At 52.5% G+C, this 23,231-nt stretch overlaps 1 protein-coding gene across 1 annotated transcript in view; it reads left to right on the top strand.

Annotated features, from left to right (window-relative positions):
• Positions 1-85: 85 nt before the first annotated feature.
• ITGA11 (integrin subunit alpha 11) overlaps positions 86-23,231 on the top strand; it is a 44,806-nt gene continuing 21,660 nt past the window's right edge. Inside the window, exons 1-8 of the mRNA XM_054642081.2 lie at positions 86-7,692; positions 11,903-12,014; positions 18,124-18,233; positions 19,059-19,150; positions 19,452-19,566; positions 20,833-20,960; positions 21,508-21,656; positions 22,586-22,730. Of these exons, the coding sequence (XP_054498056.2) occupies positions 7,641-7,692; positions 11,903-12,014; positions 18,124-18,233; positions 19,059-19,150; positions 19,452-19,566; positions 20,833-20,960; positions 21,508-21,656; positions 22,586-22,730 (903 nt within the window). The 5' untranslated portion in view covers positions 86-7,640. The remainder of the gene's footprint in view (positions 7,693-11,902; positions 12,015-18,123; positions 18,234-19,058; positions 19,151-19,451; positions 19,567-20,832; positions 20,961-21,507; positions 21,657-22,585; positions 22,731-23,231) is intronic.

Genomic DNA, 23,231 nt, shown 5'->3' on the forward strand with positions numbered 1-23,231 from the left:
GGCAGCCCCGGGTTGGGTCCGGTTCCGTTTTAACCCTTTGGCAGCCCCGGGTTGGGTCCGGTTCCGTTTTAACCCTTCGGGAGCCCTGGTTCAGCCCCGGTTCGGTTTTAACCCTTTGGGAGCCCCGGGTTTGGGTCCGGTTCCGTTTTAACCCTTTGGGAGCCCGGGTTTGGGTCCGGTTCCGTTTTAACCCTTTGCGAGCCGCGCTTCGGCCCCGGGATGCGCGGCCGGCCGGGCGCGGCCATGCTGGGAGGGGTCGCGACAAACGCGCGGTGTCGGCGAGGATTCCCCGCTGTCGCGACATGGCCCGGCTCCCTCCCATCCCGACAGCGCCAGGAAATCCTGGGATGCTGAGCTGGGAAGGAGCTGAAAGCCCATCCCAGGCCTGGCCTCGGCTGCTTCCAGCGATCCAGGGGGATGGATGCTCCATGGAAAATAAAGAACCCATGGATATTTCGGTACTCCCGGATATTCCAGGCTGCTGCAGCATCCAGAAGGATCCATCCGCATGGAAAAGGAGATTTTTTTTCTTTTTACCCCGTTTTTATTGTCGACAGTGACACCAGCAGGGCTGGCGGCTCCGTTTGCCGGGCCCAGCTGGAAGTGACACTCAGAATAATTCAGGACATCGATGTGTCCAAATAACCCCAAAATCCAGGCCCCAAAGGGAAAAAATCCTGGAGAATTGTATCCCAGCTCCTGCTCTGCCCACCAAGGAAATCCCGACTCCCAATGGCATCGATTCCACGGAAATCCGGGAGAAAATGGGGAATTCTAATATGGAATTTAGGAATTTAGGAGCGTCCCTGCCACCCGTGGCTGTGTCACCTTTCAGGCCCCATATCTGGGAATTTTTTCCCATATTTCAAAATCTCCGGGATGACAGATGAGTGCTGGGGATAAATATTTAGAAAAAAAAAAAAAGCCAAAAAACATTTTATCTCCTTGTTTCCAGGATACAGTCCAGGCCTGGAATTCTCCAGGATTAATTTTTTTTTTTTAAATTTATTTTTTTTCCTCCAATTAATTTCATTTCTTTCAAACAACTCCAGGCCAATTCCAAAGGCATTCCCAATCCTCCTGGCAGAAGAGCCAGCCCCAAAAGCAAGGATTTCCCTTTCATAAGGAGATTATTCCACCAGGAATTCGGTGGAAGATGAGTTTTATTCCCAGCATCCTTGTAAAAAAACCAATGGATCTGATAACGAGAGGAGGGAAAATCCCAAATATTCCTTGAAAATCAACTATTTTTAAGGATAAACCACGTGAGCTGGGCTGGAAAGTGTGGGAAAGGTTAATGCAATTAACAGGGAATTAATGACATCAGCCACTGCTAAACCCTGACCCACCCAGCCGTGACCTTTTCCCAAAAATCCCCCGATTTGCCCGGGATCTGAAGGATCTGAGAGGATGCTTGGAACGAAGCAGAGCTCAGGACAGGGAATATCCAGGCCTGGAAAAGCCAGAGGAGGAGAATCCGGGTTTTCCCAAAGCCTTGGAGCAGCTCCATGTCCCGGCTGCCTCATCCCAGAGGGGGAATTGATTATCCCAATGAACTGCTTGGAAAAACCCGGAAAACTTGGAAAAAACTGGGAGCTGAGCTGGGATAGCTGGGAAAGGTAGGATGGAGAGGGAAGGCCGGGAAGGTGCCTGGAGCTGGGAGGATCCCAGAATTCTGGTGATGGATGGATCCCGATTTTCCACACCTGGGGAAATCCCAGCATCTCCCAAATCCCAGCTGCAGCTTGGGAGGAGCCCAGAAATGTTGGGAAAGGGGCTGGGAGTTGGGAAAGCCGAGAAAGCCGGAGGAGCCCCTCATCCTCACTGGGAGGAGCAGAAATGCCGGGAATGGGGTGGGAACTCGGGAATTTGGGAATTTGCAGCACTGCCAGGGATGGGACAGTTCCCTTCCGAGGGAATTCCTCTGGCATGGTCGGGAAAACAGCTCAGGCTCCACCAGGACAGCCCTGCAATCCCAAATCCCAGCTTTGGGAATACCGGGGAGGGCAGGGGAACATCCCAGGGGATTTTGTGCCTCGGGTTTGGCTTGGAATGTTTGATGAGATCCCATTCCAGCTCCCAGCTGGATTTCTTTTCCTGGAGAACATCCATGGTCCTGCTGCGGATACAGGGAAAGGGAGATGCTCAGCACCTGGAAAGAATTCCAAGGATTCCAATCTCCTGCTGGCACTGGGCAGGATCCGGGCACTGTGTCCTGGTCTCCTCCAGCTGGAGCAGCTTCTCCATCAGCACCGGAGATTCCTGATTTTCCATCAGCATCCCTGAATTCCCATGATCATCCCTGAATTCCCATCAGGAGCAGAGATCCCTGAATTCCCATCAGGAGCAGAGATCCAGGTTGGTGCTGGTGCCCTCTGGAATGTCTCTCCCAGCCCAGGAGGATTCCCACGGGAATTGCTCCAGCGGGACTGGATCCAGGCAGCCCATTCCCAGAGCTCTGGAGCGGAATCCCGGCTGGAATTCCCGACCCGCGGCGTGTCCCGGGAATGGGAAGAGCGGATCCCGCTGGATGCGGCCTCGGGGAGCGGAGAATTCCTGGATGCGGGAGCGCCTCGGGCTCCCTCTCCTGGCGCTGCCGGGAGGGAATCGCTGCGGAAATCCTGGGAATGGGAATCTCGCCGGGCGCACGGGTGTGGTCACCGCGGGGACACGGGACAACCCCTGGGATGCGCGGAATTCCACAGGAACTCAGGATGAGGGATCTGAGCCGAGAAAAGGAATGAAACCATTCCCAAAATTTTCCCGTTTTCCCCCCTCGCAGCACCCACAGCCCGCCATGGATAATTTTTCCATCTTTCCTCATCCCACCCCTGGGGTTATCCCGGAATTTCATTTCCTGGTGCTGCCGGGCTGGATGCGAGCAATTCAAAACAATCCTGGGGAAAATTCCCACCCGGCTGGCTGGGAATGCGGGAAGAGCAGAGCACGATTGGGGATCCCAGTCTTCCCATGGGACACGGTGATCCCAATCTTTCCATGGGATGTGGTGATCCAAATCTTTCCATGGGATGTGGTGATCCCAGTCTTTCCATGGGACATGGTGATCCCAATCTTTCAATAAGATGTCGTGATCCCAGTCTTTCCATCGGATTGCTGATCCCGATCTTTCCATGGGACGTGGTGATCCCGATCTTTCCATGGGACATGGTGATCCCAGTTTTTCCATGGGATGTGGTGATCCCAATCTTTCCATTGGATTGGTGATCCCGATCTTTCCATGGGACATGGTGATCCCAGTTTTTCCATGGGACGTGGTGACCCCGATCTTTCATGGAGATCCCGTTACCCCCACAATCCCGACCCCCCCAGGGACAGGTGGGACAATTCCAGCTTTTCCAGCTCTTCCCCAGGGCCACCATTCCCTCTGAAATGAAGGATGGATTTTCCTCCTTGGCAAAACCTGATCCTTAGGGAAAAACCCCCAGAGCTGCTGCTGCCGCCGTGGCCCTTCCCGGGATTCCGGCTCCGGGACATTCCGGAGCCGCGTGGCCGAATCCCGGCCCGTCCCTGGCTCTGCCCACAATTACAGAGGAGCGGGAAAACCATGGATACGGCGCCCGGGGAGTCCTGGAATACCCGCAGCCGCCAATTATCCGGAGGCTGATGTTTGGATTCCAGAGTGGATAATTTATGGAGAAGTCCAGGGCCGGGCGCTCTTTGGATGGAAGCTCCTCTGGAATAACAATACCTGGCGCTGGGAGCACACGGATAACCCAGATCCCGGGATTTGGAAGGGAGATGATTCCATTTGTTCCACCGGGAGCAGGAACAAACAGCTCCGTCTGCCCCGCCGCCGGCAGCTGGTTCCCATTATCCCTGGAAAAGATCCCGATTTTTCACTGGGAGGAGAATTCGGAGCCGCCTTGACTCATTCCAAGTATGAAGTGAATGTGGAGCGCAAACGAAAATTCCAAGGGGTGAAGGGATCGGAGAATGAGGCAGCTCCTCCCAGTGGAAGCTGAAATTCCCAATTCCAAGTGGTGCCCTTGGCTCCCAGTCCTCTGGAGATCACCCAGGACTGGGAATTCCTGGGAAGTGTGGATCTGGGGGAGAAGCTCTTCCCAATGGAAAATCGCTTCCAAAGGAACAGGAGAGGGAAGTGGGAGCTGAAATTCCCAATTCCAAGTGGTGGCCTCAGCTCCCAGTCCTCTGGAGACCACCAGGATTGGGAATTCCTGGGGATGGAGTGCGGATTCTGTAGGATGGAAAAAGCTTGGGAGAGGATGATGGAAAAGGAGCAAGGCAAGAGATCCAGGGAAGAGATTTGGGAGGAAAAAGAGGAATTTGGGGAATTTGAGTGTCCAAGATGATGTTGGATGAGGCTTGGAGCCACCTGGGACAGTGGGAATTGTCCCTGCCCATGGAATGGGATGGGTTTAAGGTCCCTTCCCACCCAAACCATTCCAGGATTCCGTAATTTTTGTGTATCTATACTTAGTGCCTATCCCAGATTCCTTATTTTCTGCCCATCCGGATTTTTTGGGAAAAGCAGCAGGATGGAGGAAGAGGAAGCTGTGGGATCCCAGGAAACCCCATCAGGAGAAGATTGAATGAGGGATTAATGGGAAAATCCAAGGAGATTACAAAAATTCCATGGAATCCAGGTGGACTCAGGTGGGAATCTCCCTGTGTGGGCGGCTTTGCTCCGTCCCCATTCCCAAATCCAACATTTTCCCAACATCCTTCACGGACTGAGAATTGTGGTGACCCCTTGGAATTATCTGGCAAAATTCCACTCTCTTTCCCATGCCCATGGATAAAGCTCAAGGAATCAGAGGGGGAAAAGTGGGAAAAAATTTTGGGATAAATCCTGGGCCAACATTCAGGTTTATGGGGGATATTCCCAATCCAACAGCATTTGGATCCCATGGACTCCCTGAGCCGTGGGAGCTTCCAGGAAATTCCCAGAGTTTTCATATCCCATAATTCATCTCCTATAGGGAGCGGTGTCCCCGGAATGGGAACGAGGGCAGCACGGAGTCTCCCGGTGGGAATCCTGGAATTCCCACTGGGAGGCTCCTCTCCCACCCCTCCTCATCCTGGGGCTTCCCAGGCCCCTGCATGGATCTGGAATTCCATGAAAAGGGAATTTATGGCTGCCCTGTTCCCGTCGTGCCGGGGAAAAGCTGGATTTGGAAACTGTGGGATCTGGTGGCAGCTCGGAAAACAGCCGGAGGGGAGCATGGAAAGGGCTCCTGGCAGGAATCCTGTTGGAAGCCAGCCCAGGGAATTGAAGGAGCGTTTTCCATGCCTGGATCCGATGTTTGATGGATGAGTTCGGCACTTGGCTCCACCGGGAATTTTAAAGGCAAACCCGACACCTTTGGCTTGGCTCCTGGTTTTCCCCTCGCTCCAGGAGCATTCCCAAATTTCCTTGGGACGGCAGGGAGGGGACCAGGACCCCCCAGTGCCTCCCACTGAGACAAGGATTCCCACAATTCCCAGGGATGGGAGCAGGGCTTGGGAAGGGCCGTGATGGGAGCCCCCACCCAGAGCTCCTCATTCCCACCAGAATTCCCAAAATTTTCATCCCCCCCCCACCCATCTGCCATTCCCAACCCGTTTTCCAGGAGCCATTCCGGAATTCTGGGGGCTGATCCCAGAGATCACCACAGCATTTTGGGACAGATCCCAGGATCCATCCCAGCATCTGGGGAAGATCCCAGGATCCATCCCAGAATAACTGGGAGGCTGATCCCTGGATTCACCCCAGGGAAATTTTGATGGGGAAATCCCAAGATCCGTCCCAACATTTTAGGGGAGCCACATCCAGAATCCTTCCCAGAACTTTGGGAGCAGATCCCAGGACTCACCCCAGAATTTTGGGGATCAGATCCAAGGATCCATCCCAGAATTTTGGGAGGATAATCCTAGGATCCATCCCAGTATCTGGTGAAAGGGGGGGTGCTGATCCCTGTTTTCCTGTGTGGAAGAGGCTGGAATTCTGCTTCCCTATTTTCCTGGCTCTGGGAAGAGCTGATGCTGTGGGAGAGGCTGGAATTCTGCTTCCAACTTTTTTTTTTTTGGAGCAATTCTCCGGAGCTCTGAGCTCAGCGGAGCCGCTGGATCAGGAATGAGGGATCCACGTGCTCCGGCTTGGAGCCGCTCCCGGGTATCCAGAGGGACAAATCCCAATCCCAAATCCAGCTCTGGAGTGGGGTTTGCCGTTCCTGAGCATCCACCTTTCCCCGGGAAGTGGGAAAAGCCTCTGGAGCGGGATAAAATCCCTGCATGCCCCCCCTCCCCAGCTCCTCCTGCGCTGAAATCTGGGAATTTGGGAATTTGTTGTCATTCCCGGCCTGTGTTTACATTCCTGGTTTACAGCCTGGTTCTTCCCAAACTCCCGAGGCAGCCGCATCCAAGGCCAGATGCCTCCCACAGGTCAGGATCAAGGAGCTGCTGCGGGAACAGCTGGAGCCTGGAAAAATCCGGAAAACCTCCTGGGATGATCCCAAAAAATAGGGAGGGAAGGTCGGGAGTGTGGTGAGATGGAAGCACAAAATCCTGTGGGATTTGGAGGAGCTGGGATTTGGATCCGGGGATTTGTGGGTGCCATTCCCGCCCATGGAGAGGGGTTCGAATGGGATGAGCTCCCCATTCCATGATTCCACGAGGAATTCCTGCTATCCAGAGGTTTTTCCAGACAAACAAAAGCTTTTCCTGGAGCCAGGGGTCAGCCGGGAGCACACGGCCGGAGCAGCCTCCTCCTTCTCCAGAGTTTTTTGAGGAGTCATCCAAGGATTTTGGGATGGGAAAAAACACGGGATCTTCCCTTTGGGAATGGTTGATGTCATTCCCAGATCTGCATCCAGCTGAACTCGCTCCCTGGGATGAAACATTCCCTGTTTTCTCCTCCCCTCTCCCAGTTTTTTATTTTCCCCCAGTTTTCCCCCCCCACCACCTCTCCCAAATTCTCTCCCGTCTCTCCCAGATTTTTCCTCCCTTTCTTCTCAGTTTTTCCCTTATTTTCTTCCCAGCTTCCCCTCACTTTTATTCCCAGGTTTTTATCCCCTTTTCCCCCAGTTTTTCCCTCTCCTCTCTCCCCCCTCGTTTCCCAGAGGAGGCGAACCCTCCCCATCCCTGTGGGATCCCACCGGGAGAGGCCCGGGATTCCCGGCTGGAATTCCCGGCTGCCACAGCCCCGATTCCAGGTTGGAATTCCCGGCTGGAATCCGCTCCCTAAAGGGTGGCACGGCCTGGAGGTGGCTGTCCCCATTCCCATCCTTTCCTGCCGTGCCTCATCCCAGGATTCCAGGTGGGAATTCCCGGCTGGCGCAGCCCCGATTCCAGAGCAGAATTCCCGGCTGGCACAGCTGATTCCAGGTGGGAATTCCTGACTGGCCCAGCTGATTCCAGGTGGGCATTCCCGGCTGGCACAGCTGATTCCAGGCAGGAATTCCCACCTGGACTCCGCTCCCTAAAGGGTGTCCCGGCTGGAAAGGGCCGGCCCCATTCCCATCCTTTCCCTCCTCCCCGCTCCCTGGTCCCTCCCACTCCCTCCCAGCGCTCTCCCGCTGTCAGGGAGCCGGGAAAAGTTTGGGATAAGGGAAGGGATCTGGGATCGGAGCTCCCAGTCCCGCCGATGCTCGGGAGCGGGGACTGGGGCAGCCGGCGATTCCATGGATATTCCCAGCGGGATTCTCCTGGCCTGCTCCCTCTGCCTCCTGCCCGGTGAGTGCCCGTCCCAATCCCCCCCCAAAAAAAACCGGGAATGGCTTGGAAAAAGTGCTGGAAAAACCTTCAGGCGGCTCCTGGAAAAGTTTTTCCCGGGAGCGGGAGGGAGCTGGAGGCTGCTGGAAAGGGATGGAGATCCTGGAATTCCCGGGAAGCTCCCGATCCCTCCTCGGCCTTGGAGCGGGATTAATCGGGATAATCCCTAAGGATCGGAATACTGGGGGGACGGGAAGCTCCCTTTTCCCGAAATCCAGCTTTTCCGAGGTTTGTCCCGTTGGAAAACGGGGAATGCTCGGGGTTAAATTTAGGAGAGGCTTTAGGCGGAGTTTAATTCCAGGAGCTGATCCTGCGGCTTCTCCCGTTCTGCTCCGGGGGGGCTGGGATGGATTTTTCTGGGTTTTTTTGGGTTTTTTTTCTTCCCGGGGTTTTTCCCTTGGGAAAAGCGACTCCCCATTCCTGCTTTAATCCCATCTGGAACCCGCCCGCCACGGGAGCCGCCGAAATGAGGGGTGGAAAAGGGAAAAAAAAATATCGGGAAAAAAAAAATATCGGGAAAAAAAATATCGGGAAAAAAAATATCGGGAAAAAAAATATTGGGAAAAAAAAGCGCTTTTCCCCACCGCCAGGAGCTCGGCCACCGGCTCGCGCCTCCTCCAGCTGCAAACATTCCCAAACTTCCTGCTGGAAAACGCGCCAGCCTGCTCGGGGTTTTTATGGGATTGGCGCTTTTTTGGGATTTTTTTATTTTTTTTTCCCCCTTTTCAGCCGCGGGATCCTTTCAAGGGAGCCGCGGCCGAGCCGCTTTTCCTGAAATAATTGGATCCATGTGTGGATGGAGGCATGGATGTGGCTCTGGAATGGGATGCTGGAAAAATCCTGGGATTCGCCGGATTCCCGGGAAATTCCCCCATGGACGCGGTGCTGGTCCATAGAGGGGGGATGGCGGAAGGGGGGTTTGGGAATTCTGCCTTGGGATGTGTGGAAATGATCCCGGAATTTGCTCCCTGGGATGAAACATTCCCTGGTTTCCTCTCTTCTCTCACAGTTTTGGGGTTTTTTCCCTATCCATGGATTTTTCTGGCCATGAATTTTCCCTCAGGGATTTCCACCCTGGGGAGCTCCTGTCCCTGGGTGTTTCTGGATCCAGGGATTTTGTGGGAATTCCGGAAGCACAAGGTCCTGCTGTAGCAAAGCCCCCTCCGGAGCTTTAGGAAACAATTTTGGGAGAGCAGGAATTTTTTTTTTTTTTTTGGGAAACAATTTTGTGGGAAGGCAGGAATGTTCCAGGATGACTGAGCTTCTGTTCATCCCCAGCATTCCCGGCCTTCCCATCCAAATCCCGGGATTTTCCCCGAAGCCAGTGACAGACTCTGGGAGCTGGCAGCATTCCCTTGGATTCCCAGGAATTCAAGCCCACCCTGCTGCTTCCCAGAGGTTTTTCCCCAAAATTTCTTTATCCTTTGGAAAGTTTTCCTTGTTCAGCTCAATATTCCCTCTCCAGGAATTCCACCCCCAGCTCTGGCAGTGCCGGAAGCCAGGGGGGAAAAAGGCTGGATTTTCCTGACAGCCCAAGAAAAACTGGGATATTCTTCCTGGGAATCAGAAAACTCTGGGGCAAAGGCAGCAAAATCCAGCCCCAAATTTTCATGGAAGCAGAACCAGGGTTGGGAATCATGGGAAAGCTTCCAGGCACTTCCCAGAATTCTTTTTCCAGCTGGGAAGACCGAAGGATTCAGGCAGGGCAAATTTCCCCCTTTTCTCCCCAGGTTCTCCAAATTTTCTTCCCAGTTTTTCCAATTTTTTTTCCCCCAGTTTTCTGCCCTCCTCCCCTCCTCTTTCCCCCCTTTTCCCCCTTCTCTCTCCCAGTTTTTTCCCCATTTTTTTTCCTGGTGCTGGGGCCTTTGGAATCATCCCCATCCCAGACATTTCCCTTCCAGGACTTCCTTCTATCCTGATTTTTACCCTGGCAGGAAAGGTGGATTTTATTCCCACCCTTCTTTCCCAAGGATTTTCTTGTTTCCCAATGTTTTCCTTGACAAGGGTAAAAAGTTTGGATGCTCCAGAAGCTCCAAAGAAAAGGAGGAATTTGAGGCTTCCTGCCCTCAGAATTCCAAGGAAAACCCGGAGCTTTTGGTCGCTTCTTTGGGACAGTGACCAAAGGGGGGAACTTTCAGATTCCCAGCAGGAAAATCTCTCTGGCTTCCAAATCTCCTGGATAACCTCTCCCAAAATTCCCATTTCAGCCTGAGCTGAAAATTGGAATGGTTGGAATATTCCCAATATTTATTTTTGTCAGAGTTTTGGGGTTCCATCCATTTCTTGGAATCTTCTCTCCCAGATTTTTCGTTTCCTCGGGATTGAGATGCTCCAGCAGGAGCCACTCCCGGCTCTCCCCCCTGTTTTTCTGGAGATTTCCCATTTCATGGAATATTTCTGTTCATTTATTTTTATTCCTTTTCCTGATTTTTATCCTAAACTGTGGAATGGGATTCTCCAAATTATCCCGGTGTTCCCATTCCCAAAAATCCTCAGCTTGGGGGTGTGCAGTGCAAAATCCAGGAAAATTAAGAGGAAAATCCATCCCATCCTCTCCAACACTTCCTCTGCATCCAGGACTCTTCTGGATCCTGGAATTTCTTGCTGGGAATCCAAAGTTCCCAAAATTCCCTCTGATTCCAGGGTGCTCCGATGCCCTTCCCCCTTTCCCTTTCCCATCATTCCATGGCCTTTCCCAGCTTCCCTCTCTCCCGAGGTTTTCATTTCTTTGGGATGTGAAATGAGGTCAACGCTCCACAAAATATCTTGGCTCTCATCCCCGTCTCCCGTTTTTGGTTTTGTTTTTTTTTTTATCCCGGATTTTTTTATCCCGGCTTTCTAGAATTTCTTTCTGGATCATTTGGAATCTCCTTCTCCTCGGAATCCGTGGCCGGATTCCTCCATTCCCTGCTCCAGGAGCGGATTTGTTCCCAGGATTCCAAACGTTCCCTTTTTCCCTGACATTCCTGCCTATCCAAACATCCCCATCCTGGATTTTTCCACCTGGGAAGCAGCAGTGCCAAATTTTCCTGCCCACAGCACCTTTATATCCCGAGAAATTCCAAACTGAGCATCCTGTCCCCTGTCCTGGAGGAGGATTCCAAGGTTTTTCTTGGAATGAAGCATCCAGCAGGATTCAGGGAATCCAGTCTGGGATATCCTGGTTATCCGTGTCCATCCCGCTCCTCCAGCCTGGAATTTGGGCCATATCCCTCTGTTCCCATGGACAGCATCTCCAGCATTCCCAAAGATTCCCACTCCCGGGGGAATTCCTGATTTCCCAATTTCCCACCTGGATTTGGCTCCAGGCACAGGGAGGAGCTGCCAGAAAATTCCCCAGATTTTGCTCCAGGTACAGGAAATTTCTCTGGAATTTGTCCCCTGTGAGCACCAGGATCCCAGGATCGGGATGCCGTGGATCCTGATCCCGCTCTTCTGTGGGAAGCAGCATTTTCCAGAGGGAAAGGACCAATCCCAAAAATCGCCCTGTCCCAGCTGAAATTCCATCCTTAGGGATGTCCCCCTCCGGAGCTGCCTCTCCTCAGCTCCTGCTCCCACAGGGAATGGGAAATCCCAGCTTTGGATCCTTGGGAAAACCCTCGGGAGTGGCTGGGATCCCTTTTCCATGGATCCCATCCAGTGATCCCCATGGAAGTGGCCAAATCCATGGAATCCAGAGGGGGGAGCTCCTTTCTCCTTCCCCTTCCCATCCTGGCTCCAGGGAATTCCCGGCATGAGCTGCTGAGGGCTGGGAATGGGCTGAATTCCCAGAATTCCGAATCCTGAATGAGCTCTGAGCTCCATCCCAAGGGCTGGATATTCTCTTGGAGCTCCAGGATGGAATTTTGGGATGCTGCAGATGAGGTGGGGCTGGAATGCTTTGCAATTCCCATCCTGGCTGGGATGGGAATGGGATCAGCCCATCCCTGCTCCTGCAGCACCTTCAAAAATTCGGGAGCAGCTTTCCCAGGATGGGATGGGTTGGAAGAGCCTCTGGAATTGTCGAATCCAGCCCCAAGCGGGAGCACCCGGAGTGGGGTCTGGGATTGGAATAATTCCATGGCTGGAACCTTTCCGAGATTTCGGAATTCCAAGTTCATCCGTGTGCAATTGGTGTTTTCCAGCTTTTTTGGCTGACAGATCCTTCCCTTTTTTTTTTTCCCCTCCCCAGGATTTGGGAATTCCTTCAACATCGACACCAAGAGGCCCCAGATCATCGCGGGATCCAGGGAATCTTTTTTTGGATACACGGTGCAGCAGCACGACATCGGCGGGAAGAAATGGTGAGTGGGCTCTGGAAAACTGGGAATTCCAGCAGGAATTTCCTTGGGAATTACACCAACCCACCCTAAATCTCCTCCTCCAGAATTCCCAGGAATTGCTGGGCCAGGATGAGGTTGCTCCTGGAGGTGCTGAACGGAGGAAAGGTTTTCCTTAAAAAAAAAGAGGACTTTTCGGTGGGACAAGGGAATATTGGGAATTTGGGAAGGGTGGGTGTGGAGGGGGTGTCCTGGCTGGATCACGATTCCTTGGAGCCCCCCAGGGCTGGAATCCTGTCTGGAATTTGGGCCCAGGCCTTCTCAGTTTTTACAGTTTTGCATGGAGGGGCCGGGGCCTGGAGAATTGATCCATCGGGAATGTGGGATGAGCCTGGGATTGGCTCAGGTCTGGGATTTTGGAGTGGGTTTGGCTGATCCCAAGGATGAATCCAGGGCCGATCCTGGGGCTGATCCCGGGGCTGATCCCAGTGGAATCTCAAGGATGAATCCAGGGCAGACCCCAGAGGATCCCAGGGATGAATCCAAGGCTGATCCCAGAGGGATGAATCCCAGGGGATCCCACCCAGGTGTTGGCAGAGACCTTTGGTGCATTCCAGGAGCACATCCGGGCGCTCCAAAGCCCATGGAATTCCCTGGAATTCAGGATCTTCCCCCCAGGTGGATGAATCCAGACTTAATCCCATAATTAATGCAATGGATTCTCCTGGAATTCCAGAATCCAGCCTTTACCACCTTTGGAAAACCCTCCCTTACCCTGAGCCTGAGATTCCCATTCCATGGAATTTTGGGAAGTGGTCCTGCTTTCCACCAGGACTGGGAGTTTTTCCCATTGGAATTGTGCATCCTGTGGAAAGGCTGATGCCTCGGGAAGGAAGTTGGGAGTTCAGTGTTTCCTGGGATTCTGAGGGAAGTGGCTGGAAAATCCCAATTTTGGGAATATTCTCATCCCGGTTGTATCCATAGGAGCTGTTTTAGCTCCATCCCAGCTGAGGGGCTGCAATTTCTGGGATTTTGGGATCTCTTATCCCATTTTTCCATGCTACCACCACTGGTGGGGTGGCCAAGGCCTGAATTCCCTGGAAACTGGGAATTTTTTCCTGCTTTCCCAAGCAGGACCAAAGACCATCCCTGGCTTCTTTTCCCAACTTTTCCTGCCAACATCCACAGGATCCACCTCTAGTTTTTCCTCCTGTTGGTCCCTCTGCTTGGAAAAGTGGAATTTTTCCAGCGGGATCCTATGGATGGACACAGACACAAAAACTCAGGACGGCACTGCTGGAATCTGCAATCAAGCGGGGAAAAAAATTCCAAGGGAAAAATGGAAAGAGCAGCTGAAAGATGGAGAAATCTGGGAGCAACCAGAAACCTCTGGAATAAAAACCACGGATGTGAGGAGGGAGCTGGATCCGAATTCCAGGAGCTGGACAATTCCAGGTTCAGGATAATTCCCAGAGCTGGCAGGACACGGAAGGAAAGGGAATGTCCCGAAACCCCAATTCCTGCCGAGCATCTTCCAATCCCATCCCAAAGGATTCCACAAAATCCCCTGGAATGCAGCAGAAACTCCGAGGATCTCTCAGAATCTCGGCCATGGATGTGCCGGGATCCAGCTGCCAAATTCCAAGCACGGAATCCGAGGATTTTGGCACCTCTCCCTCAGTCTGAGCCTTTTAATGCTGCTCTTGGCCGCCGGGAATTGTTTGGGAACGGATTCCAAGAATTTTGTGTTTATGGCTTTTTTTTCCATATATTTCTAAAGGAAGCTTGGAGTGGCTCCAAACAGATTGGATTTTCCAGGTATTTTTGGAAGTCGGGAATTTTCCCCTTTTTCCAGACTTTTCAAGGAACCACCCGGACTCATGGAAGTGCATCCCAGAGAATGGAAAATCCATGAGGAAAAATTTGGGGTTATTAAACTCTGGGGGGGGAAAAAAATTCCACTTGGACATTTAAGGCTGGAAAAGCTCATCCATGTGGGATTTGATTTTGCTCCGGCATTTTCCAGAGCAGTGAGGGGTTTCCAGACCTCCTTTTCCACGCTTTTTCCAGCTTTTCTGTGGAGCTGGAGGTGCCTTCTCCAAGTGGGGATGGAAAAGATGACAACAGGTGCCTGGAATTCATCCCAAAAACCACCGGAGCTCCATGGAATGGCGGCTTCCCGCTCCTGGAGCAGGCAGGGAAAGGGGGACCTGGAATTTTGGGATCAGAGCATTCCCAGTGTCCAAATGGGGGTGTTTGGGAAAAATGGGAACTCCCTGTGCTGCTGGGACAAAATGGCCTGGGAGGAATTTTGGGATAAGGAGAAGGAATTCCTGGGAGGATGGGAAGGGCTTTGGAGGGTTTGAATCCCATATCCCGGCAGGTTGGACACTGTGGATGGATTTGTTTGGGAATAATGAACAGAATTCCCACAAATGGGATGTGTATCCCTTAAAACCTGGAAGCTCTCATGGGAGTGGGAGCTCCTGGATGCTTGGGGCAAACACAGCCTGGAATCTCATGGAATTTTGGGAAGTATCTTCCTGGAGGTTCAAGAGCAGGGAAAAAAAATTCCCTTCATCTTTCGTCTCCCCCTTCCAAGGGTTTGTCCCGGCTGCTTCCCAACATTCCAGGAGCTGTCGCTGGGAGCATCCCAGAGCTCCTTTTCCAAGGAATCCCGGAGAGGGGCACGGACACGACGGGGACAGGCAGTGGTGACAAATCCGGACCCAAATCCCAGGAAACAGCGGAAAACGGGAGCAAGGGCAGCACAAGGAACTCTGGAATACCGTGGGCAGCAGGAATGCCACATTCCTGTTTTTCCGAGTGTTTTTTCCTCGTTTTTTGGGATGTTAAGGAGATGTTTCCAGGCGAGGCCTCTCCGTGATTTTGGCTCAGCCGGGATTTTCCATGGAGCCACTCTGGGATCTGTATCCACAGGGTCCTGTGCCATCTCCTGCTTCCCTCTGGAGATTCCCAAGAAAACTGGGAATTTCCCAGGTGAGTTTTCCCCGTCTCCCACTTCCACCCCAAACAAATCTTTCTCCTTCAGAACCACTGTTGATTCCCAGATTTTTTTTTTCCCATTTGAACATCCCTGGAATGTTCAAATCCAGCTCAGAGCAGCCTCTGGAAGTGGGGCTGGAATGACCCAAACCATTCCATGATTTTCTCGAAAACGAGGCCCAAAAGAGGGAGCATCCCCCCCAAAAAAACAGGGAATGGGGTGGGTTGCCACAGATCCTGCATCCTAGGGTGGCAGGGGGAGCTGGGAGCAGACATTATGGAATTCTCTGCGCTTCCACCAAAATATTCCAAGCGCTCCGGCGGCGGCCAAGCCAGGGGAGAACTCCAGCCAAGAAAACCTCTGGCAGGAGCTGGAAAACAGAAACCCCTGGAAGTGTTTTTCCAGATCAGCACAATTCTGGCTTTCAATCCAGCCAGAAGATTTTTCCCTCTTTTTTTTTTTCCCCCCTCCTCCTTTTCCCTTCGCTCGGGCTGGGATTGTCCAGGATCAGGGCCTGGAGCTTGGGGGTGGAATGGGATGAGCTTTAAGGTTTTTCCCACCCAAATCATTCCAGAATTCCTGGATTTTGCTGGTTTGGAGCCTTCCCCGGTCTGCAGGCATGGACACATCCCATTCCCAGCCTGGCCGGGAAATTGGGAATCAGGACCCAGCGTTGGGCTTTGCTTGGAGAGCAATATCCTGGGCTATTCCTGCTTTTCCTCTCCTTATTTTTTTGGGGATGAAAGTCAAAAATCCATCCTCAGACAGCTTGGAGCAGTGAGAGCTTTTCCCACTTAATCCCTGTTGGGTTTTTTTTCCCTTTGTTTTCTCCGGGAGCAGGGAAGGGAGAGGGAGGCGAGGCAGGAATTGTTTGGTTCTGATTTTCTTTCAAAGCCTCATTTTTTTGGCCAAGTTGTGATGCAGGAGCCGCTTCCCTCTTGGGAATCCAGGGAAAAACCGGGAGATTTGGGATGATCCCAGGATGCGTGGAGGGGGAAAACTTGAAAAAACCCAGGAATGTCTCCCTTCCATAGCAAGATGCTCCGGTTTTCTTGGGATGAGCTGGATTATTTGGGTATTTTTGGGAATTTGGGATAACCCATCCCAAATCCCTGTTTGTTTTTTTTTTTTTTTGTATTTTTGGAAGGAAAAATCCAGGATTTCTAGCCCAAGTTTCCAAGTAAAGGAAGAGTGGAGCAGCATCCCTAAAAACACCTTCCAAACAGCTGGAAAAGCCTTTTTCCCGAGCTGCCAAGTTTCCATGAGGATTTGACAGCTCCAGCTGATGAATCATTCCCATTTAACCAAAAAGGGAAAACAATTCCATTGTTTTTTGGGAGACAAGAATCCCGACTTTGGGAGCTCTGCAGCCGCTCCTCATTCATGGCAAAATCTGGGAATGTTTGGGTTTCTTTGGGTCTGCCTCGTCATCCCAAAGGGATGATCCAACCCCAGAGCCGCTGGTTTTTGGGGAATATTGATTGTTGGGTGGTGTGATCATATTGATATGGGAATATTAATTCATGGAAAAGCCTCCAGGAGGATTCCCTGCAGGATGGGGGGCACATCAAGCCGGAGCTGCTCCCAGAAGGTCGTGAAATTCCATGTGTCTGAAATTCTTTGGGAATTACACCAGGAGATCCTCGTTTTCCACGGAGCCTCCACCTTTATTCCTCCTCATCCTCAAGGATTTGCCATTCCCCTTCCTGATCTTCCACCTTTTCCCTCCTCTCCACCAAACGAGAGTGTGGGAAAGCCTTGGGAAAACGAGCAAATTCCTGAAAAATCCCAGATTTTCCTGGATGCTGTTGAGGACAGCTCCAGCTGGAGATGATTTTCCCGTGGTGAATTCCCACATTAAGCCGTAATTCAGGAAGTGTTTCCATGAGAATCCTTGGATTCAGGAGCTTTTCCTTGGGTGAGCGATTCCGGTTGGGGATGAAAGAATGGGATGTTTGTCCTTGGAGCAGCAGCATTTTTAAGGAATGACAATTCCTGGTCTAACAGGGAACATCTGTGCCGGTGGCTTTTCCAGCTGCTGGGAAGGGCCCTGTGGAACAAAAGAGCTCCTGTTTATCTGGAGATCCAGACTGGGACGGTTGCATCCATAGGATTTTTGGGAAGCTGAAAATTAAATTTAAAAAAAATCCCATTTATTTTGGGAGTGGGAGTTGCCAGCAGCTCGCGGTGCCAAGGATTTTTGGGATAGCCTGGAAAGAAGGGATGGATTCCTTAGGCCCTGCACTCTTCCTGCTTCTGGGTTGCTGGGTTGGAATGCTGTGGTCAAGAAAAAGTGGGAAAAATGTTTGGATGTTCCCAAAAATATCTCAGCTGGAAGTCGGTGTCCTTGCTGGGGAATGGAATTTAGCAGCTCCCTTCTTTTGGAGAGCAGCAAAATTCCCAAATTTGCCCCCAGCTTGGGGTAAATTCCCTTTTCCAGGGTTTCCCTGGGGAAAATTCCTTCCCCCCACTGGAGATCCCAATGTTCATCTCCCAGTGTTCGTAACAATCCCAGCTTGGAGAAAATTCCCTTTTCCAGGATTTTCCAGGGAAAAATTCTTCGTGGATCCCAGTGGGATTCACTGGGAGCGCTCCACCAGCTCCTGGTTATTCCTTCTGGTTCTGCTGGAATCCTGCATCCATATCCGTGTCCTGGAGACACTCTGGGAATGACGTGGGAGGTGTCCCCATATCCATGGAGGGGGTTGGGATGAGATGATCCTTAAGGTCCCTTCCATCCCAAACCATTCCATGACCCTGTGGAAAAGCTCCTCCATAGGCAGTGGGACCATCCAAGGGACCATCCACGATGATCCTGAGGGATTTGGTGCCACCCTGGAGCTGCTTCCCTGCTCCTCCCTGTGCTTCCAGATGGGTTTGGATCCCTCCCTCCCCTCCAGGAATCCATTCCTTGGGGCTGATGGGAATGAATCCCACAATTCCAAGCGGCAGAATCACATTCCCAGCTTTTTTTTCCTCTTTCCAGCGGGAAGAGAAGGAGAAGCTTTCTCCCACTGAGATTGTGGCCCGCTCCTGCCACTCCCACACCCGGGAATTGTGGCTGAGGGGATTTTTCCCCAGGGAATTCCCATTGTCCCGGTGCTGACAGATCCGTGTTTTCCGCAGGCTGGTGGTGGGGGCTCCGTACGAATCCAACGGGCAGCAGAAAACCGGAGACGTCTACAAGTGTCCAGTGCTGAGTGACAACCACGGAAACTGCACCAAGCTCAACCTGGGTACGGCGTTCCAGCCCCTGACATCCCAAATTATCCCTGGAAAACGGGATATTGGGAAGGGATTCCTCCCCGGGAAGGTGGAACTCCCAGAGAAGCCCCTGGATCCCCGGAGGTGTCCAAGGCCGGGCTGGATGGAGCTTGGAGCGCCCTGGGATGGTGGAAGGTGGCAGTGGGTGGGCTTTAAATTCCCAAATTATTCCATTATTCCCAGTTTGCTTCCCCAGGGAGGAGCTCTGGCTCACAGGGAGCCGTGTTTTCCAGAGGAGCAGTTGGATCAGGATTTGGGACACAGCTCAAGTGACCAATCCCATTTGGGATTGACAGGGCTGCCCTGGGGGCTGTTCCCAATTTCTGGGCTGTGCCATGGGAAAAAACAGGGATTCCCTGGGAATCCAGGATGAGGAGCTGAGCCCTCCAAGGGATTTCCTCCTCTCCAGCTCCCAGCCTCATTCCCAAAAAAGTTTTCCTTCCTTGGTTGTTCATCCAGGAAAAAAACCCAATTTTTCCAACTTTTTTCTCACCTTCCAAAAATCCCCAAAACCTGGCGTGAAGATTCCTCTCCAGCACACAATTCCCAGTTCCTCCAGAGATTCCAGGGGGCATTTGGGATTTCCTGGGAACGTCCCTGATCCCAGCCTCTCTCCCAAGGATGGGTGATGCCGGTTTTTTTTTCCCCAAATTTTTTCAAAAAAAAAATCACCAAAACCTGGAGTTCACACCGGCAGAGATTCCTCTCCGGTGCGCAATTCCTGGTGGCTGCGGAGATTCCGGGGGACATTCCCGGTTTTCCCAGGGCACGTCCCTGACGCCGGCCTCTCTCCCAAGGGCGGGTGACGCTGTCCAACGTGTCGGAGCGCAAGGACAACATGCGCCTGGGCCTGAGCCTGGCCACCAACCCCCGGGACAGCAGCTTCCTGGTGAGCAGCATTCCTGGGAATGCGGGCTGGGAGCCTGGGAATGCGCGCCGGGAACGCGGGGCGGGACGGGGAGGTGTCGGGGGGCTCCTCTCGGTGGGGTTTGTTTTTTTTTTTTTTTGGTGGAATGTAGGGAGGTTTAGAGGGATTTATGGATAAAATGAAATGCAATGAAATGTAATGTATTAAAATAGGATTGAATGGAATTTGAATTAAATCGAGTGGGAAAAATAAATTAAAATAAAGCACATCCACAGAAAAGGGTTCCTTTGAACCAAATCCTGCTTTTTTTACCATTTTTTAGGCCTGCAGCCCCCTGTGGTCCCACGAGTGTGGCAGCTCCTACTACACCACGGGAATGTGCTCCCGCGTCAACTCCAACTTCCGCTTCTCCAGAACCGTGGCTCCAGCTCTGCAGAGTGAGGACCAAGATCCCTGCTCCCATCCCTGCTCCCATCCCTGCTTTGATCCCACCTCCAATCCCAGCTCCCATCCCAGCTTCGATCCCTGTTCCAATCTCAGCTCCAATCCCATCTCCAATCCCATTTTGGCTGCACAAAACAAAGCCCTCATTGACCAGGAGTTAAACGTGTTGGAATTTGGGAATGTGGAGCTCGGGTTTTGTTTTGGGGGGTTGAACTGAGGTTTCCTGCCTTTCCTGGAGATGGGAAGGATTCCCAGAAATCTGTCCTGCTCCTGGGAGCTCCTCATCCCATGGGATGTGATTCCCCAACTCCAGAACCCCTCCGGTGTTGGTTAATTCCCAGGGCAGGTGGGCTGGTAAAAATGGGATTTGGGAGGATCAAGGCAGGAAAGGCAGAACCCACCACCAAATTCCCAGGGCATAAAGAGGGGCTTGGAAAAATGGGATTTTCGGGATCAAGGCAGTAAAGGCATCATCAAATTCCCAGTGTCTCTTCCCTTGTTATGTTCCAGCCTTCGCTGCAAAGGATAATTGAGATTTTAGGGAGTTTTAGGAAGTGTTTATTTAATGGGATGCAGGGTCATCTCCTCTCCCTGATTCCTGGGATGGGATGGAAGCACGCAGAAGATCCCAGTGATCCATGAGTAACTCCAATCCATGGATTCTTTCATCCATTAAATATTGTAGGGTGAAAGAGCAGCCAATAAATCTCTGAAATCCGGGATCGCCAAGGAATGCTGTAAAACATCAGCAAGACTGTGACGATCCTGAGCAATTTTCCCCACTGGAAAAAAAATCCTTAAATCCTTCCTGCTCCGGCTGCAGAGCCGAGCCCTGGGGTCCCCTCCGGGGTTTTTGGCTGCCGAGGATTTCATGGGGAAGGGAGGAAATGCCCGCCTTGCTTTCCATGGCAGGGCTGGGAATGACTCAGGGATCAGGAACGGCTCTGCGGGAGGAGTGGAGCCAGACCCTGCTCCTCTTTGAAGTGTGGAATGGTATTAAATTGGATCAAATTCCAAAGCTGAATCCCAAATGATGCCGCTGAGTGTTATTCCTAGGAAGCGATCCCATCTTTTCACAGCAGAGAGGATTCCTGTGGCTTCTCCCCACCTTGCTGGAGTCCAAAGTTCTTTCCCAAACAATTGAAATCAAATTTTTTTGTTCCCCAAAAAATCCTAAGAGGAAGTACCTGGCTGGAAGTGAAGCCATAAATCTGCCCCTTTACAAGAGGACTTTTAACAAATCCCTGGATTTTCCACAGGATGCCAGACCTACATGGACATCATCATCGTTCTGGATGGATCCAACAGCATTTATCCGTGGGTTGAAGTCCAGCACTTCCTGATAAATATCCTGAAAAAGTTTTACATCGGTCCTGGACAGATCCAGGTGAGGCCCTGAACCGTTTGTGTCATCCCAGGGCCATTCCCAGTGTCCCTTTTCTGTCAAGTGGCTGGAATCTGTCAAAATATGGGATTTTTTACTCATCCCATGGGAAGAAACCGCTCCCATTAATGTCCCTAAGTGAGCTATGGAGAGATCCCACATCCCAATGGGAACAGGGAGGATTAAACCCCACGGAAAGGAGCTCTCCATGCTCCGAGTAACCATGCGTTGATTTAGGCAGGAATTTAAGCAGGAACATCCCAGATTTTCCCAAATAACCCAGTTTGGTCCCACCTGGAGATGCTGTGGCTCCAAAGTGGGACAGCGCAGTGCAGCACATCTGGATCACCCCAAAACTCGGGAGCAGAGCAGGGGGGAGAGCCGTAAAATTGGGGAATCGATAATGATCCCACGGAGGGAAAACTGGGCGATGGAATTCCGGGAAAAAGAAAAGCGAGCGTAGAGAATTTCACCCCCGCGGCTGCCGGCGCTCGCGGCGCGCGGGGCCTCGTTCCGCCGGCCTTTCTGGTGCCATTCCCGTCGTTCCCAGGTGGGAGTTGTGCAGTACGGAGAGGACGTGGTCCATGAGTTCCATCTGAACGACTACAGGTCCGTGCAGGACGTGGTGGCGGCCGCCAGCCACATCGAGCAGCGCGGGGGCACCGAGACCAGGACCGCCTACGGCATCGAGTTCGCTCGGTAAAACCCCTCACGCCCCCAGGAAAACCTTCACACCCAAGGGGTTTTTTCCCCCTCCTTGCCTCTCCCTTTGTTTTCCTTGCTGCTCAAGAATGGGGGAATCGCCAGGGTTTGTAGGAAAATGTGATGTGGGGGAAGGTTTGAGAGTGGCGCTTCCCAAAATTGTTCCGTCCTTGTTTGCAGCTGGGGCAGGCTCTGGAATTGTGGCCTCTCCCTGGAGGCTCCCAGGGATGAGATCCCAGCCCCCAAATTCAGCCCCAGAACCTGGAGCTCTCCTGGAAATCCCTGGAAAGTCCCCAGAAGCTCAGGACAGCTCCACCTCCTCCCTTTCCAGGGACAAATCCTTGCTCCTGCACTTTTTCCAAGCAGTATTCCTGCTGGGAATCATGGAATTCTAGGCAGGAAAAGAGGTCAAAGATCAAATGCAGCGCTGCCAAGGCCACCACTGACCATGTCCCAAGTACCACATCCACGTGGTTTGGAAATCCCTGCAGGAATGGCGATTCCAACTCTGCACTGGGCAGCTTGGAAAAGTTTTAGAGGGATCCTGGTCAGATCTGAGCAAGGTCCTGAACGATTTTTGTCACACGGAGTCCCCAGCCCTGCTCAGTGTCCCTTTTCCATAAATATGCTGGAATTTGGGGCCCTGCTTTGTCAAAACTGTGGGATTCTGGCAGGGATGGACAATGGGACAAAGAAATTTTTCCCTCGGAGGGAAAGGCCCCATAGGCCACGGCCAGAACTCTGCTGGCCAACTCAAGATCCATTCCCTCACCCGATTTTGCTGAATTATGGCCTCTTTCCTGCAAAAAAAGTGGGGAAGTCCATCCACATCCCAAAGCACCTCCCTCGGGAGGGGCTCGGTGGGGCGGCGGAGCCACCGCGGAGCTGGCGGGGCTGAGCAGCCCAGGGCATCTCTTCCCTTGCAGCTCGGAAGCGTTTCGGAAAGGTGGCCGGAAAGGGGCAAAGCGAGTAATGATTGTCATCACAGATGGAGAGTCCCACGACAGCCCAGACCTGGAGAAGGTGATCGAGGACAGCGAGAGGGACAACGTCACCCGATACGCGGTGGCCGTGAGTGACGGGGCTCTGGGGGGCTGGGAGGCCTGCGGAGCGTGGCGGGGCTCCAGGAATCCCAAAGAACCGGGACAGCCCATCCCCACTGCTCCTGGAGCACTCCAAGAGCTCCTTGTGTGCTCCAGGAATCCCAAAGCACCGGCCCAGCCCATCCCCGCTGCTCCTGGAGCACTCCAAGAGCTCCTGTCCATCCCTGCTGCTCCTGGAGCATTCCAAGAGCTCCTTGTGGCTGCTCTTGGGACAGGCAGGACCCCAGATTCCATGAGGAATGTCCTGCTGGGGAGAATTGCAGCAGTTCCTCTGTTTGTTCCCACAAAGCGGTGTCAGATCCGAGGATGGGGCTTCTCCCACGTGGACAGCCCCCAAAGGGTTTTGGGATGGTTTTATCCATCCTGGGAAAGCAGCCCAGAGGAGCTGCTGAGCCCCCATCCCTGGAAATGCTGGACAGGGCTTGGAGCAGCCTGGGATAGGGGAAGGTGTCCCTGCCCGTGGAATGGG

Source organism: Agelaius phoeniceus, chromosome 13 (assembly GCF_051311805.1).
Source record: "Agelaius phoeniceus isolate bAgePho1 chromosome 13, bAgePho1.hap1, whole genome shotgun sequence".
Classification (NCBI taxonomy): Eukaryota; Metazoa; Chordata; class Aves; order Passeriformes; family Icteridae; genus Agelaius; species Agelaius phoeniceus.